Here is a 19,261-nt window from a genome sequence, read left to right as displayed (position 1 = left end):
GTTGAAAATTTTGCTATATTACTAAGTTATTTATCTCTCTAAAAGGTCACATTTATAATCGAAATTGCACTACACTTTCATCGTTATCATAGGTTCCCATTATAAGAATCAATTTTGAATGCCTTTGTGATATTTTTCTAAAGCTGGTTTCTGGAGGTCACGACCATAAAACAATTTCACTTTCCCATTTATTGGGCTTTTCTGTTAGTGCATTTAATTATAAATGGGTAGTAAACTATCTTATTGCATTTGCGATAATACCGATAACTGCAATTGTGTGGGTTTTTACTTTATTATGATGAAATGTGTTCCGCTTCACTGAAATCTTCAATCGTATAAAAAACAAATTTTCAGAATCTTCTTTTTTTTTTTTTTTTTTGGTAGTTGTTGGCGCATTGGCTTCTGTGGCCATATTGCACCTCACAAGGTTTTTGCAGTACTTTGATCCAAGCCCGAGGCGGGAATCGAACCCGCGACCTTTGGGTTGCCGGGCAGGTACTTTACCCACTCGGCTAGCCCGGTCGGCTCAGAATCTTCTCTTCATTCCTATTTACTTATTACAATGATGAAGGGAAAGCGACCAACGGAAAATGCAAGTGCTGGCAGTGCTAGGAAATTAAACAAAATTGATTTAGAAATGACGATGAATAACAATCTCTCTCTTTGAGGATTGGTTTAAATGCTGCTTCATTCCCGAGGTTGAAAAATATTGTAAAGACAATGATGTTCCTTTCAAGATTTTGCTTCTATTAGATACAACAGTGAATACTATTTTGAAGGACAATGTGCGTATAAAAGAACATGTCAAAGGATCAACGCACTTAAGATCAATAGTGATCACAAAACAGCGTTCAGGTGCTATATTGAAGATGGAACAGCTGTTAATAATACGGATGGAAAATCCCTTGAGTCTAATGACCATTCAAGCAAAAGCAACAAGCATTTATGAAGATATTAAGGATAAGTACGGCGAACCCCAAGCCAAGTTCGTGGCAAGCAGTGGGTGGTTTAATAGGTTCAGCATCGCGCTGGTTTCCACAAGTTTAAAGTATACAGTGAAGTTGCCAGTGCTGATTCTGCAGCTGCAGAGAAATTTTGTGATGTGTCGGAAAAAATTATCGATGAAGGTGGCTATTCAACACAGCAAACATTGATGAGATTGCTCTATACTGGAAAAAAATGCCGGATCGAACATACATTACCAAAGAGGAAAAGACAATGCCAGGTTTCAAGGCTTCAAAATGGCCACGCTCTTGCCTGGGGCTAATGCAGCGGGAGATTACAGATTAATACCATTGCTTGTGTACTATTCTGGAAATCCTTGTGCATTTAAGGGCATCAATAAAGCCACCCTACCCATGCATTTCCAATCGAACCAGAGAGCATGGATAACAATATCTCTCTTTGAGGATTGGTTTAAATGCTGCTTCATTCCCGAGGTTGAAAAATATTGTAAAGACAATGACATTCCTTTCAAGATTTTGCTTCTATTAGATAACGCTCTTGGACATCCTACACATCTAGATGATTTCAATTTGAATGTGAGAGTCATTTCTACTGCCAAACATGACTTCACTCATCCAACCTATGGATCAGGGTGTTATTTCGAATTTAAAAGCATACTATTTATGCACAACGTTTGCTCAGGCATTGTCTGCAGTAGATAGCAAGAAAAATTTTACGTTAAGAGACCTTTGGAAATTTTACAATATTTACTACGGCATCCTAAACATTAATAAGGCCTGGGCAGAAATTACTAAAAGTTGATTAAATGGCACATGGAAGAAAATATGCCCATGGGACGTAAAAGGCTTTGAAGGATTTGAAAAAGACTGCAGAGCTACTTCAGTTGGAGATTGATGCCAAAGACGTGGAGGGGTTAATAGAGGAAGAAGAGAATGCTGACGAAGCTCAAGATGAACCAAATGACGAGCCGACACACTTCATCACCAGAGAGATGGCAATGGCATTTCGTGAAATTGCATTGGCAATGGCAAGGTGTGAGAAGATGGATCTTGACAGCGAATGATTCTTAAAAGTTAATAAAGGGGTGAATGATATGCTTGCTTGCTTGCTACAAAGAAATATATGATGAAAAGAAAGAAGCCACAGCCCAGTCATCCAGTAATATGTTCTTTTGTGAGGTTGAGCAGTCCTCAACCTCTGCAGCGGCGTACTTAGCACCTGAAGATGTTGATTCTGGCAACGATGCTCGAGTGGTAAAAACTTATTGATGTTATGCCTGTCTCCTCTCTTTTTTTGTAATTTTATAATTTTGAAATTTTTTAAAAAAATTTCGCACTTTTGTAATTTTTCTTGCGCATGAGATAAAAAAATTGAATAAATACAATAAATAATTCTATTTACATGTTCGTTGAACATTTCTTTTTTGATTCAATCAATTCAGCAAGCACAAGCATGGGGGAAATTCCGACTTACGAAGCATTCTGCGGAACGCAACCCTTACATAAGTCGGGGAATTGCTGTATTAGTTTGGGGTGGCAAGCAGTGTATGAACTGCCCTCTGTGCTACCAGTTCCATGCATGCTTTCCTGAGTTATAAACATTTTTAATTTATTAAAAGATGGTGCTTATTATTTAAAAAAAAAAACCTTTGCACAGAGTGTCTTAAAATGATCGTGACTGATGAATTATTTATTATTTGAATAATTGGACAGTGCAGTAGAAAATTCAATGTGCCATTCCAGGTATGAAACGAGTATTTTATTAAAGAGGTACTGAAATAAAAAGCTAACAATCTTTTATATTTAATTAGAACTGGCTGTTTCATGGAAAGAATTGTACACTAGTGGGGAAGCCACTTTACTTAAATGAAAGGAAAAAGAATGTCAGCTTTAAAGAATAGGAAAAATGAATCAAATTAGAGCAGGACAAGTTAGTTTTATTCTTCCTGAAGGACAGTGGAAGATAATAGTGGAAGATACACTATGTTGGTAAAGATATATGTTGCTAAGGGGTAAATGCATCTCATTAGAATGAATTCCTTTATTTCTGGCGCAAGGATTACTTAGGTGCTATTGTGCCAGAATGAGCCTTCCGTGACAATATAGTGGTTTTGTCACTATACTGTCACCATTTGAAGATGTCTGGGTTTGAGTCCTTTTGATGAGCAGAGAAATTTCAGAATGTTTTTCAGTTAAGGCTGTAAGTGGCCATTCTTAGGCAGAGGGAGTAGTAGCTTTTCCCTCCTGAGTTATTCTGGATTTTTCAAACTGTAAAACATGCAAAATCAACCTATGAACACAGTTATACAGACATAATATGCAATGGTACAGCATGTGGTCGAAGTCGCTAGTGCACCTAAAATCCAACAACAGCAACAACATTAGAAGAATTTGCATTGCTAAACATAAAAGGTCTGCAAGATACATAAACAGATTGGTGTTGAGAAATGGGAGGCTGGCAACAACCTACTAACTGAAAAGGAACATATTATCAGATGTTATCAAGCAGAGAGAGAGAGAGAGCCTGCCACAGTATTATATATTTACTGTATTTCATGGACAATTGTGCACAAAGCCATTTTGCAGCAAGATGAAAAACATTCTCATATTTTGGTTGATCCAAAAAAAAAAGTTGTTGTTGTAATTGAGAATTTTTAGCACAAGGGCCTCCTGGGCCATATTGTGCCTGGTCATGAATTTCTTATGACCGAAAATTGTATATTATGTCTTTCAGAGATGGTTATATAACTTTATATGTTTCAAGTATTGAAAGAGTTCTTCAAAATTTGCATTTTTGTTAAGTACGTGTAATGAAGTTAAAGGTTCCTGCAAATTAGATAAAGAATAGAAACTTCATTTTCGGATAGTTGCGTACTGAGGGCATTCTATTAGAATATGTTTAATTGTTAGCTGGGTCTGACAGATGAGACACTGAGGAGGATTCTCTCCCATAAGCAAAAACAGATGCGTTGTATAAGAATGACCAATTCGAAATCTTGCCAAAATGATTTCTTCTCACCTGCTTCTCCTGAAACCAGAAGTCCATAGCTGAGGTTCTTTTTTAATCTGGAATAGTTTATTATTGACTTGTGTTTGCCACAGTTCTGACCATTTAAGATGATCAGAACTGTGATTTAATAGTGGATTTATAATCAGTGTATGGGACTTTCAGATGGCAGAGTGATGTACTGTCAGGATGTTTAGCAGCATGATCCGCATATTCATTACCTGGCATGCCGACATGACTAGGGATCCAGCAGAAGGTGACCATCTGGTTTGATACTGATATAATCTGTATCGGATCTGTTTCAGAATGAGATGGTGGGAAGAAGTAGCAAACTGAATAGCGGTGACTGCACTTAATCCACATGTATATCAAAGCTTGCTTGAAATGCTGCTTACTTATTATCTAGGGCCAGTTTAATTGCATATAATTCTGTGGCATAGATACTGCATTCCATAGGAAGAGATACAGATATTGAGAAGGTAGAAGAAATTGCTGCAGCACCTACGGCTTCATCTGTTTTGGAACTATCAATGTAGATAAGTAGTTTTTCTGGGTTTTCTAAGGTGTGGGCTTCATGTAACTGCTGTAAGTTGTTGTTTTGCAGGTAGCGTTTTCCCCATCTCAGAAAGAAAGTATCACAACGAGGTTAAAATTGAATCCAGGGAAATTCAGGAGAAGCATAGTCATCAAGGATATGCTGAAGGTTAATGCTCCAACTGCTCGTGATCTCTTGCAATCAAAGACCCGCCGGGCGGTTTTCACTAGGTTTATTACGGCATAACATGTATTCCCAGCTGGGGTGAAATGGAATACTTTTAATCTTTGCAGCATAATTACAAAGTAAGGTTTTTTTTGCCTGAGGTGCAATGGGGGTTCATTTGCCTCAATATATATACTGATATAATCTGTATCAGATCTGTGTACTGGAGATGTTCTGAAGGCTCCCATGGCTATCCTTAGGGCACTATGCTGAATTGTATTTAGCAGCAACAAGGAACTGTTCCTTGTGGAGTCACACACAGGTGATCCATAATCTAAGCGGGAAGGAATTAAAGTTCTATAGAGATGTGATAGTGAGTGTCTATCAGCATCCCAGGAGTTAGTGGAGCTCTTAAGATGTTCAATTTCTTTAGATAGGCCATTCTAAGGTAGGCTATATGATTGGAAAAATTAAGTTTATTGTCTAGACACAAACCCAATAAATGAAAGTTATTGGTATGAGGAATCAGGTTATTTTTTAATTATATTTCAGGATCTGGATGTAGTTTGCGTATTTTGCAGAAATGCATTGCTGTTGATTTATTTTCTGCTAAGGAATAGCCATTCCGTTGCGCCCACGATTCTATTCTGGTTATGGATATTTGAAGTTGCCTTTCAATGGCATTCATAGTTTGTGACTGACAAGAAATAATCAGGTCATCGGCAAACGTGTTTCAACTGTTTTTGGTATGTTTCATGTCATATTAGTAATTCTTATTGTGAATAATGTTGCACTTAGGACGGAACCTTGTGGTACACCTTGTTCAAATGGTTTGGATAAACTGTTCATATATCTGACCTTAAATGTTCTGTGGTGTAGAAAGTTCTGTATAAATTGGGGTAACTGCCCCTTCAATCCAAAAGAATGAAGGTCCTGAAGGACACCATATCGCCACGTGGTGTCAAAGGCTTTCTCAATATCTACATTAACCATGACCAGATACTGTTTCCTTACGAAAGCATTGCGGATGTTTGCTTCTCCTTTGATCATCACATCTAAGGTTGAGCGATTCTTCCGAAAACTGTACTGATTTCTGTTTAGCAGATTGTTGGTTTCCAGACATCACGTTTGCGTACCACTTTTTCTAAGACTTTTCCTAAACAGCTAGTCAGTGAAATTGGCCTGAAATTATGAGGGATGGTATGATCCTTCCCTGGTTTCGGAAAAGCTAGAACAATTGAGTGACACCAGGATTGCGGGTAACTATTTTCTAAAAATATTCTATTGTAGAATTTCAACAGGGAGCTTAGTGCATTGTTATTTAGTTTTTTTAACATTATATAGCAGACTCCACATCCAGACCAACAACAGTACTGGATGTTTTATTGAGAGACTCCAAAAGTTCCTTTAGAGTGAATGGCTGATTGTAAGGATGTGACACCTTAGTAGAGAAATTTATTTTTTGCTTTTCTGCAGATGCCTTAATTTTTTGAAAGGTTTGGTTGTATGTGGACACTGCTGATATACTGGCAAATGATCCGCCTAATGCATTAGCTATTTCTGCTGGTGTAGACAACTCCTGTCCTTTCCAGTTCAGGATTGAGGATGGGTGCTGTACATATTTACTGTTAAATGCTTGGATTTTCTTCCAGATGAGTCTGTTGTTCATGTCCTTTTTAATAGTGGAAGTAAAACTTATCCAGGCATCTTTCTTGGCTTTTCTTCTTATTTGGCGGAACTTCGCCTTGAGTCTTTTAAAGTTAATAAGATTTACCGGATGTAGGAAATCTTCGAAACAAATTCCAAGCTCTATTTTTTTCTTGTTTAGCATATGTGCATTCCTGATTCCACCAATAACTGCTGTGTTTATGTTTCCCAGGTTGAGATTTAAGTATTGAAGAAACAGCAGCATCTAATATCTGGTTGGTTATATGATCAGTGACGTTATCTATGGGCTGGGGGACTGGATTATATCATCGTCAAACTGAGTTAGACAGGAGTATTCATGCCAATGTGTCCTATGGAATTTCCAGTTGGAGTACTGTGATGGGGAACAAGTTGACTCATGTTTGTATCTTGCAAATGATTGGTAGATGACCACTGTTTAGTGGGTTATCTAAAAACTGACCACTCCGTATTGGCATATATGGATGGAGAAGAGATTGTAAGGTCTATTGAAGTCATGGATCCTGTACAAAAATGGATATATGTGAGTTCACCAGTGTTTAATAGGGTAAAATGATGAGTATCCAGCAGGGCTTCTATTAGTTTGCCCCTTTTGTCAACTTTTGGAGATCCCCATAGCGGATGATGAGCATTGAATCTCCGAATAAGTAGAAAGGAGATAGCAGCTGATCTATTAAGTTTTCTAAGTCATCCAAGGAGAAAGAGAAATTAGGAGGGAGATATATAGAAGTTATTGTGAGAGTAATATCAATTACAATGTGCACTGCCACTACCTCAAAAGGAGTCTGAAGAGAAACATGTTTGGATGGAAGGTTGTTTCTGACAATAGTCACCACCCCTCCATGAGCTGGCGTGTCTATACTCCTATCGCGTCTAAAGATAGCATAGTTCTTAATGGTAGGACACACTCGAGAATTTAAAGAGTTTCTTGTAAAGCTATGGCTTGTACCGATCGATAAGGTTCTGCAAATCATCTTTTGTATTCCGAAAGCCTCTACAATTCCATTGAAGGATTCTTTCCATTATGTGGTTTTATGGCATGTTTTTGGTTCTGACTGCTTTTTTGTTGTAGGTTGCTTGTATCTATCTATTTTTGTTTTGTCTTTCTTAGAAAAGAAAGGGCGGGTCACATCCATCTCATTGGTTGCATGTAATTCTAGGATTCCATCATCTGAGTCATGGCATTCATCAATGTCCATTCCGGTGGAGAGTGATGATTGTGATTTCATGGTTTGACACTTTTGCTTTTGTTGAGGAAACATCAGTTTGTATGGTAATTGGGGTGTTACTGGCTTGTTCAGTTGTTTGTTGAGAAGGAGACTGTTTCGAGGTAGCGAGCAAAGAACATGCCCAATTAGCAATGGATATATTCGGAGGAACTGATACATCAGTTTGAATCCCCACTGATTGGAAATGTTCAGTGGCTGTGGCATACATACACTTCATTTCTGTTTTCATTATTTCTCTTCTCACCTCTGAGCATGTCACTTTGTTTTCTACTTTATATTTTTGAATTTTTTTCCCTCGCTTCCATAGTTCACATGTTTTTGAGAAAGCCGGATGGTTACCCTTACAATTTGGGCAATGCAGAGTGGTAATGGTGCAATCAGATTGATTATGCTCTTTTGATCCACAATTTGGACATATTGCCTCAACTCGACATGCAGTCTGGGAGTGTCCGTATTTTTGGCATTTGTAGCACCTGATGGGATTTGGGATGTACGGTCAGACACGGCAATGCAGATAGCCTGCTTTCACAGATGATGCTAGGAGATTAAAAGTGAGAATTATGCTCCATGTTGGAACAAGAATACCATCTTTTCGAGTCATAATTCTCCTTGCTTGGATGACTTTTTGTTCGTGTAGCTCTTTGACAATTTCCACCTCTGATACTGTTAATAAATCCCATTCTGTTATTACTCCCTTAGAAGAGTTTAATGTGGCATGGGGAGTGACTTTTATTGGGTGTCCTCCAAAAGTTGTGAGCTTTAATAGCTTTGTAGAATGTTGAGGTTGTGTAGACTCAACCAGAAGGTCACCGGATTGAAGTCGCCTTACTGATTTAGGTGGGCCTGCAGCAGTCTCAGGTGCCTCCGTAGCCAGGTGGGAAGGAGCAGCAGTGCATAGCACACGCTTCTTGATTAGACCGGGGTTTGAGCCCGTCACCACCAAATATGGAGGATGCGGAAAAGTCAGGGAATGACCACCGCATATTCCGGAGCAATATGGCCTTAGTTGCTAATGCTCCTAAAAACCAAATAACAAATAACAAGCAGCAGTCTCAATGCATTTCTGCACAAGAAAAGGTGATAATTTGCTCGGAGGCTGTTCAGAGAGTGAATGTAAGATGAGGAAAGCTGGTATTTCCTCTTGAGGGGGTGTTTTCAACCTCTTAGGTTGAGAAAAGTCATTTTCATTGTCCTTTGTCTTGACCTCGATGGCTCTAAAGGTGGAAATGAACTATTTTCCATCTTTGCTCCTTTCAGCCCAGAGAGTGGATTTCTTCTCCCAGGTTACTGGCCCTGCCACGGGGAGGAAGGAGCAGTGCCGCTAGAGTGACCAAGCGGTATAAGGGTTAATACGTTAGTTTAAAGAAAAAAAAAGAAAGAAAGGTGGATTTCCTTCTTAAAACTTGCTTACAATTCGTAAAACTAAGTTATTGATTAAAGAGAACGTAAAAAAAACTTTTTAAACTGAAGAAGAACTATGGCTCTGAGTAAACGCTCTATGAATCACTTGATCACTATAACACTTGGCAACCCCCCCCCCCCAAAAAAAAAGTTGCATAAAGAGTAGTAAGAATGAATTTATGTGGGAGAAAATCAATGAAACTGACCATAGCATTTAACAAGTTGGCTGAACTGATGGACTCTTGTTTTGGTTATCACAGGCACGTTACACTGATCACAAACCTTTAACAATGCCAAGCAACAAAACACAAGGGTGGATCGAAAAGTAATGCATCATAGTTCATAATCTCAGTATTAGGTGGCACAGTAAGTTCCAACTAAGTTCTCCATGTAGTCAATAGTTTCTAGTTAGTATGTATACAATAGCATTTCTGTGTACTTTTTCATTTACAAGTTACAATGTTTTAAATGGAAGCATCTTTAAATGTACAGTTCAAACTGTAATTGAGTTTCCAACTACATATTTTTTAAATATGTAGTTGGAAACTACATATTTAAAAAAACAGTTCAAGCTATAATTGAGTTTCTAACTGCCAAAAGTGTTAGACCTGTCAAAATTCATCAACAGTTATTGTAACAGGAGATGAATCTGGATAAAACACTATGATCCAGAAAATGAGAGAGACAGAGAGAGACCGAAGAATTTCACTATAAAACATCTCGACATTCAAAAAAATTTCCAAGTCTGTGCATTTGTCAGTAAAGTGGTGTTCACTTTTTTTTTTTATGCTAAATTATTGTAAAAAAAGATACCAATCAGTTCAGCTTGGTACACTGAAACAGTGGACAAATCCCAAAAGATAATCAAATGGGTAAAGGCTTAGCAATATGGCAATGGTGTTTCAACATGACAATGAACAACTTCACTACAGCCATGAAACATTGGCAAGGATTTTGTTATTGGGATCTAAAGTAAGTTAATTTGCAGCCTAGATGATTTGTCCTTAAGTGACTCTTATTCCCAAAGCTTCAAGAACATCTCTGAGGCAATAGATATGACTGATGAAGTTGAAGCAGCCATGAAGAGATGGTGGGCCTCTCAAGCTGAAAGATTTTTATTTTAGTGGCATACAGAAACTTAAGTGATAGACAAAGTATCAAGTTAGGTGAAGCATATGTAGAAAAGTGATACACAAAATTAAAGACAGCTTTTGTCATCTACAAGTACAATTTTTTTTTTTATATCTTTATTCCTTCAAAAGTTGAGAAGTATGAGGTGTACTTTTCAATAAGAGGTATACTTTTCAGCCCACCCTTGTGCAACAGCTAAATGGCAGTTGGGGGAAGACAGTTGAAAAGCTATAATATTGAGTGATAAACCATGTTTCACAGTGTTCTTCTCACAGGTAGGTGTATGTGTAGAAGCCTAGATCTAAATGGTCTTCTCAAGGTCACAATGATTACTTCAACATTTTGTGGTATTTCCAGCTCTCAAACTCTAGGCAGCTGACCATTTATTTTTTATTGAGAGGAGGGAAGGGGAGATAATGTCTTTACAGTACTGCAAACATGCACACATCCTCAGTCCCATCAAGCTATGCAATGTTTTGTAGCACCAGCTTTGAACTCAGGAACAATGACTGAAAAACCTTCTCAAACTGCAATTTTAAGAAGAAAGGGAACCTGTGTACTTTGAGAGGGGATGGATCATCAGTTGTAGCTAAAACACCTGGAGACAGACTATTACAAAATTATATTTTCCTGGACACTTGAATGCAAAGCTATTTCACAGTCGGAAATCAGCAACAACTGATCTCTTAGAGAAAGAAACAGAACTTCTCAAAAATAGTGAGGCAAAATTACTATGAAGTGCCACTGAATTGATGACTAAGTTTACAAAGTTTATTAGAAGCGTGGTCTCCCTGAAAACAGTTTGCTCATGATAATCCATGCTATAAAACTACATACTGAGGTGGTTCAAAGAATACAGGATAACATGTACAGAGTTGTAACGAGGAGTGAGAAATCCAATGAGATGCCAAAGTGTAACTTATACTAACCATCCAAACATCAACATGAGTATGTTGTGACAACAGTTAACAGGATAACTGTGTTGATGCACATGTGCATCATGGGGTTTTTAATAAATTTTGGAGGGAAAACCACCTGACTTTGTGAACCATTTTCTTCTGATTTGATGGAAGAAAAACCAGATATTTTTGTCAAGCAATCTTCAGCCATAGTGAGAACAAAGCTCCAAAACTGTCTTTGCCCTCTTCAGTCCATATTGACTCAATCCTATAATTTCTGAATTCAGTTCATAAAGATTTGAAGCCAGCAGTGAAGGGATTAAAGGGAGCATACATACTGCAAATGTCATTCAAGAGCTATTCAAAGAAAACAACGTTAGTATTGAATGGTATGCCCAGACCACATGCCTTATCCTCAAGCTCTTCAGTTAATATTTTGAAGAGTCAGCATTGAACTAGATGAAAATGAATATAAAACCTTTATAAGCTAGAGTATGTTTAAAAAATAGTACTAGACATTTTGTGCAAAGATCTGTCAGATAAGTTGTCATCACTGTCAAAAAGGAGAGATATCTGTTCCATGTCCTTTTTACTTGAAAAGGCAAAATTTATATTACAAAATATGCATTCAATTTTAGCAATAAATTAATTGAATGATGCAGAAACTAAATCTCATTTAATTCATTGTCTGACAACAGCTGTACATCTTCATTTGCACTATTTTTTATCATCATTTCTGTGTTCATGTTTATTTGAAAGAAGTTTTTTGAACTTTTAGTTTATATTACAAGTTTAACAGTAGAAAGAAAAGAAAAGAAATGTGACACGGTAATTATTAATGTACGCCATTTTAATGCAGGAAACCAGTTGAGCAAGTTACAGAATCTATGAACCAATACCATAATAAAAATATGCTATAAATATTTTACAAAGTTTCCAAGGTCGTACAAAAACATGTCTTTCAGCACAGAGGCACGCAACACAACCCACACTACGAGGCAGTTCTGTTGCACACAAAGCACCATGGCACTACATTTACCCACTAAAGGGCATATGACTGACCAAGTGCATTTATATGGAACATCCAGTGAAAATGTACAAGACCATGAGATACAAAATGTGGTAACAGTTCTGCCTCTAGTGTGGGGACATTGTCACATACACATTACTCTTGTGTGATTGGTTTGAATAGTACAAAACAGCACAGCAATGCCACATGAAGGGTGTGACTCATCAAGGCATGAGTGATTGCAAATAGCACCCCTCCACCATAGGTATCCATGGCAACATGAATTGAGGCAACATCTGAACATCACCTGAGCATGTCATGGGTGTGGCTAGAAACATCACTACATCTCACAGTACTGTGGAGCCAACATAAAGTGCTGTACATTGCTGCCATAGGTCTGTCAGTACCAGCACCTCCAACATCAGAAATGTGGAAAATTTATTATGCACAACTTTCTAATTTTCACTTCACACTAATTACAATACTACATTCAACATCTCAAAACTTTTTTTTATTTCTGACTAATCATTTATAAACTTGTTAAAACTTTATTTACCTGCAGATACCAAAATATACCATACTCCTTCACAGATTTCCATTTAGATAATTCATATAATTTACAACATTATAATAATCTGCACAATTTCATATAATAGATTCATGATATATAGTTTTCCCAAATACGAAACAAGTGTGTGTGTGTGTGTGTGTGTGTGTGCGTGTGTGTGTGTGCGTGCGCACATATACTTATATGATTTGAAATGCTTTTCTAAAAAGCTGAAGCTGAAAAAAATCTTAATTTTTTTTTATCAAAAACTAAAATCTGATAAAATACAATCTACACACTTATTTAAAATTTATAATCATAACTCACAAATATAAATATTTAAAAGGTTATAAACTTCTGAATTTATAGAATTTTATCAATCGTTTATTACTTATTATTACAATCAATGTTATTTTTTGTTAATCTTGATTTTAATATATAAACACAAGGCATCTCTGAACTTTTATCTGTTAAAAGTTCATTAAAAAGAGAAATGACTAAATTAAGAGTGGTAACCCATTGCATGTTTTATCCTTAAAAGTAAATTTATTCTTGAAAACAGTTGACTGAAGTATCACTTTTCTTTTGACTACAAGGTACAACAAGAACATCACACAAGTATAGTAAATGCATCCACAGAAAGTAAAAAATGTTTTGTAGTATAAAAAGGTATATAAACTCAGTATATTTTCAATAGACAAATTATAAAATACACCACTCAAAAAAGTATAAAACCTCACTCAAGGGAAAAGGTAATACTAACAACCTTTCATTAAAAACAGACCTTTGGTGTGATAGCAGATATCAAGTCTCTCTCTCTCTCACACACGCACACACATACACACGCGCGCACGCACATGCGCACACAGACACACACAGAGCAGCTAAAGCACATCTTCATCTGTCTCAAAGATATTTCTGACATGTTGAAAAGAAAATCTTTACAAATTCAAATACTTAAACACCATATATGAAAATAAAGAGAATACATTTTAGATTAAAGTATAGTTTATAACAGTTATGGCAATTTTGTACTTAACATGGAATTTAATCCACTGAAACTACATGCATATCTAAGAGACAGATAACAGATGGAGTGGTGCTAACAGCTCTACGGCAGGCTCCTAACACCATACATTTGTACACCACGGATTTATCACAGTGCGGCAAGATTTCATACTTATAGACAGCCAATACTACATAACAGTAGAGTTGTGGCACTGACACGTGTCCCCCACAGGTTGGGAGGGTGCGATCATTGTGGCAAACAGAACATCAAGATGGAAGGGCATTGCACATCCCCTCACTAAGTTAATTTGTAGTTCTTCTTTTCTTCTAGGTAACTGTCATTCAACTAAGTCCATCTATGAGACGCTATAGCATTCTGTTGTCATATGATTCTGCTTGTAACTTTAGTTTAACTATAGGTGATTGAACCAACGTTGCACATCAAAACAGAAGGGCTCAACTGAATTTGGAAGACAGGTAAGCAGTGATTGAAGAAGATGGAGTGATCAAAGAGGAAACAAAACAGGCAGGATCCTCATGTCTGGAAAGAGAATAGAGGGACGAAGCAGAGCAAGGCACTCAGTAAAACTTGATATATCTGGTGTCGCCCTCTTCAGACGATGTAGGATTGTGTTCTGTATGGTACAAAAATCACACCAACAAAGTTATGCACACATTATGGCATATCTCTTCATACAGTACCATAGTTAATAAGCAGCCAATTCACAATTGTCTCTGGAGCTGCAAATTACAACACTTACATATATATGTGTGTGTATATATATATAAGCACCAGTAATGACAAGTGATAAATCTATATATAGTCTTCAATACCTTTCTTTTAAGAGCAAAGGCATTATTTTAATAGTCTTCTAGTTTAATGCTGTGCTGTCTGAGGAGATAACACTAAAAACATGTTTATGTCGGGGGCCCCAAGACTATTGCTAGGAACCTAATGATGGCAGTGGTAGACAGCCTTCTAAAGTTCCCAAACTAGATGCCAAAAAAACATGACATGTTGTATGGAAAAAGGGTTGTCCACTTGGAATTCTCCTCCCCCTGTTGCAGATCTTGCACATATTACACCAACTGAAAAACTTGAGTTTTGGGATATCAAATTAGGATGGATTATATGGAAAACGCACAGTCCAAGTTCTTTGGAATGTCTTGTTTATACATCAATGGCTTGGAGTCATGCATCCATTTCACCTCTCATGATGGCATGCACCTGCTCAAGTTTCCACATTAACCTATTTTTCCTAGAAAATTCATCTTCTTCAAGTGTTTGCATCAACTGTAAAAAACAAGAAACATATATATAATAAGTGAACACTGTCAGGAGTGTCAACTTATTTACTGAAAGATATCCATACAGTAATAAAAAAAATGAAATCAAGTAAATCTAGAGCAAAAAAGCTTTGGAGGCATAGAAACTTTGAAACAACAATATACATGAGATGGCAAAAGTGACATTTGTGTAGCTCAAACTAAAATAAGTTTATTACAAAATGTATCAATCCCACTTATAGTGAACATGTGATGCCTTGTATCATAATAATAAATTTATATATTTTGTAGTAAACTTAGCCTGCATTGAGCTATCTACAAGGCCTTTGCAAACTCATGAACAGAAATTATAAACTTGAAATTGGCATTAAAAATCTCAGATTGAAAAAAAAAACAAACAAACAATTCATTTGACACAATAATTAAGCAGTTATTTACGTAACAAAATTACTTAAATTATATAGTTATTATTGGCAATGCAGGATTATGTTCTGTAAATTGTGCTCCATAAATAAGTACTGAAAAATTATAGTATTGCAATTACAGGCAGTTTCCTCATTTGTCTATAGGTAAGTAACAGGTTATTTCCAAGCTGAATATAAATTCCTTAGTACCAATTCACAAATGAATTGGTACTAAGGAATCTATATTGGCAAATGTTAATCAGGTGGATGGTTTCAAGATAATGTAAGAACTGGTTATATTTTGGAAATGGTTTAGGTAAGGGTAATATGATAACTGGAAAAGAGGTATTTATCTCTTTTTTGGAATTTGTTGGATATAAGCAAATTTATATGCAGAAGGAAAAACACTGGTAGAATAACAGAGAGAGAGAGAGAGAGAGAGAGAGTATAAAAAGGCGATAGAAAGTATGATTTGTTTGTTTTTAGGCACATCAGAAAATTAGACCATACTGCATATTATGTCTGAAAAATTTGTATATTTGTGGGTTTATTTGCATGTTACAAAGGGTTGAAAACCTGAATAACATGGGGGGAACTGCCCAATGTTGGCTAACTACGGCTTCGATTCAAGAGGAATTTAGAAATTCCTCCAGTCATTTACTGTAATTGAACTCAGACTTCTATTCTCCTTTGTGCTAATCTCCTCAGACTTATCTCCTTTTGTCAAAAAACCAAAGGAGACACTTTGTGGGATCTTTTAGTGTGCAAAGAGGAGATAAGAACAGTAACATTGGGTCATCCTTCAGTCTATCACAGACATTCTTTCAGGTTTGATAAGCTAGGGCTTGCTAACTGGGAGCTAAAACACTGATGGAACTGATATTCAGGTGATATTGGCATCAAGTGGACTGCATTTTGGTGAAGTCTGGTCATGTAACAGCCAAATCCTCCTTGCCTGCACCTTCAACAATGGTGTGACTCCTAACCTTGAGTAATAACCCTGGTGTGTAAATACTGAAATACAGCACTCAGTATACTGGAGGTGACCACCCAGGTGCGAACCAATGTAAGCAGAGGCCAAGGTATGGCATCCACACCACACAGAGGAATGCAACACTTCTGTGTTACTACATAATACTAGATGGTAGATGACTCTCATCAACCGGAGAAGTACCACCACTTTGCTTATTGGAGCTTGAAGTGGTGAAACCCATGTTTAGTCTCCCCCCATCTCTTCTGTCATTTAGTATGATCAATGTCTTTTTAAGAGAGTGGTAATCAATGGACACTGCTCATCGTGGACTAATGTTATTAGTGGAGTCCCTCAGGGTTCAGTGTTGGGTCCATTATTGTTTTCTGTATTTATAAATGATACTGATGATGGTATATCAAGCTTAATGTCCAAGTTTGCAGACGATACAAAGATTGGCAGGGTTGTTAAGGACACTACTGACACTATGCTGCTGAAACAGGATCTGGAAAAGTTGCGCAGATGGGCTGAGAGGTGGCAAATGAAGTTTAACATTGACAAATGTAAAGTATTATATATGGGAAACAGCAACCCCAGAGCAACGTATCAACTCTGTGGTACTACACTGACAGTGGTAGAGAATGAAAAGGACCTGGGGGTAATTGTGCAGGCAGATATGAAGTTCTCTGAGCAGTGCACGGGCTGCAAGAGTAACTCATGGTGTCTTGTCAATGATATACAGGAATTTTTCTAGCAGGGATAAGGAGGTGATTATTTCCTTGTATAAGGCAACGGTCAGGCCACACCTTGAGTACTGTACTCATTTCAAGAAGGATGTAGAGCTGCTGGAACGAGTACAGAGAAGGGCAACAAGATTAGTGAATGGAACAAAGGGTTGCTCTTAAGAACAAAAGCTTAAGTTTTGCAAATTACAGTGTCTGGAGACTAGGCACCGGCGAGGTGATCTGATAGAGGTGTATAAAGCCTTGAATGGTTTGAGCATGCTCAATGCCAATGGGATTCTTCCTCTTGCTCAGAATAATCACCTGAGAGGGCATAAATTCAGATTGAGGAAAGACAGATGTAGGATAGATGTGCAGAAATTTGCCTTTAGCCAGCAGGTAGTTGGTTGGTGGAACAGACTTCCATCCCTTGTTGTGGAAGTTGATAGCCTAAATAAATTTAAGGCTCAGCTGGACAGGTATTTCAAATGAATGGAGGGGTGAAATGGAAGTGAAGTTTTTTTTTTTTTTTTGGCTGATGCTGCATAAGCTTGCTTTCTTGCATCATGTGCCTCTACTAATGCAAATTTTTTTTTTTGAATGGAAACCCCAAACACGAAAGGTATCAAAACCTATAGTACTTAGTACCGTGCATGGGTTGAAAGAGAAGTATGGGGGGGGGATGCCGGAAACTTTGCTCTAGAGACTAAACATGGGTTTCACCACTTCAAGCCTCCAATAAGCAAAGTGGTGGTATTGCACCGGTCAATGAGAGTCATCTACCACCTATGCTAATGCTAAGTTATGATAGGCATCACAGCAGGATTCAACCTTCCATCCACTGAGGGTACAGTTCTCAAACATTTGCCAGCCAGCTGATAGATAGTCCACTGTACTGACCCAATTGGTAAATCTCTATGAGGCATCCGGATCAAGCAGTGTATAATCTCACTGCCTCTACTCTGACAGATAGTGAATGGTGAGGGGTTAGAGTAGAGTAGAGTGTATGTAGGGGCATTGTTGAGGCTATGTTACATCAGAGATTTGGGTATATTCTTGCAGTGTACACCATATCCAAGAATATCATTACTTCATACAACATGTCCTGCCTACCTTTTTCTTATTATTGGATACATCATGAAGAGTCAGACTAACAGAACAAACATCTGCAAAAAGGTAGATGGTAAATGTCTCTCTGTCTTTTAACTTCCTCACTAATGCTGGTCTTCCCCAATGTTCAGTTTTCCCCCACTCTTTACCTCTTGTATATTAATGACTTCCTCCATTGACTGGAAATAGTTTGCTGATGATAGCACATTGCATTGCACCTTCCACTTTGAGAAACTTTGCCCTTAACAAATAGCTTTAACTTCTCAAATATCCACAACACATTCCTTAAATGCGATCTCCATGTAATTTCTGCAATGAGGCAATGATAACTTTAGTTGATTTGAATCCTTCTAAATCTCAGTCCTGTTTTATGTCTTGCAAAAAGGATTCTTCTGTTCTTATGCTTACCTTCAATGACACTCAGATTTCTAAACAAGATTACATCTCTATTAGGGATTATCCTGACCTCTAATCTCTTTTGGCATGAGCATATCAAAGTATTGCTTCCTCTGCATACTAAAAAACTGGATTTTCTCTTTCTCTCAACATTACTTTCCTTCCAAACACTGCTCACTCTGTACAAATTGTAAATCCACCCTACTATGGAATGCTGTTCCCACATCTGGAGTAGTGCCTCCAAAACCTCTCTCAGGCTTCTAGATTCCATTCAAAGGATGGCAGTTAGGTTCAGTTTGGTTTTTTTTTTTTTTTTTTTTTTTTTTTTTTTTAGGAGCATTAGCAACTAAGGCCATATTGCTCCAGGTATAGGTGGTGGTCATTCCCTGACCTTTCCACATCCTCCATATTTGGTAGTCACAGGTTTAAACCCCAGTCTAATCAAGAAGCGTGTGCTACGCACTGCTGCTCCTGCCCATGGAGGCACTAGCAGTTAGGTTAATTAATGACTCTTCTCTAACAAAGTCTCTTCACTCTGTCTCATAGCCATTGCTTCTTCTGCATGCCTTTTCTATTGATACTTCCATGTGCACTATTCTTCTGAAATGGCTTCTGTAATTCCCCCTCTCTCTCTTCCAAACCAGTCCAAACACACGCTTTTACTGTCTAATTGCAAGCTCACAGAACCAACTTTTCCTTTTCCTCATTTATTCCTTAAATTTTAATTTTCTGAAACAACCTCACTTCACACTTATTTCCTGAAAAGTGCAATCTACAGAAATTCAAGTTT

At 37.4% G+C, this 19,261-nt stretch overlaps 1 protein-coding gene across 4 annotated transcripts in view; it reads right to left on the bottom strand.

Annotated features, from left to right (window-relative positions):
• Positions 1-13,083: 13,083 nt before the first annotated feature.
• LOC150080768 (plexin-A2-like) overlaps positions 13,084-19,261 on the bottom strand; it is a 1,384,718-nt gene continuing 1,378,540 nt past the window's right edge. For all 4 annotated transcript variants that reach the window (XM_090381170.1, XM_090381171.1, XM_090381172.1 and 1 more), the window contains one exon: positions 13,084-14,876. In XM_090381170.1, the coding sequence (XP_090237296.1) occupies positions 14,775-14,876 (102 nt within the window). In that variant the 3' untranslated portion in view covers positions 13,084-14,774. The remainder of the gene's footprint in view (positions 14,877-19,261) is intronic.

Source organism: Mastigoproctus giganteus, chromosome 9 (genome assembly GCF_048544385.1).
Source record: "Mastigoproctus giganteus isolate SK-2022 chromosome 9, ASM4854438v1, whole genome shotgun sequence".
NCBI lineage: Eukaryota > Metazoa > Arthropoda > Arachnida > Uropygi > Thelyphonidae > Mastigoproctus > Mastigoproctus giganteus.
This window is presented reverse-complemented; position numbering and strand designations above follow the sequence as displayed.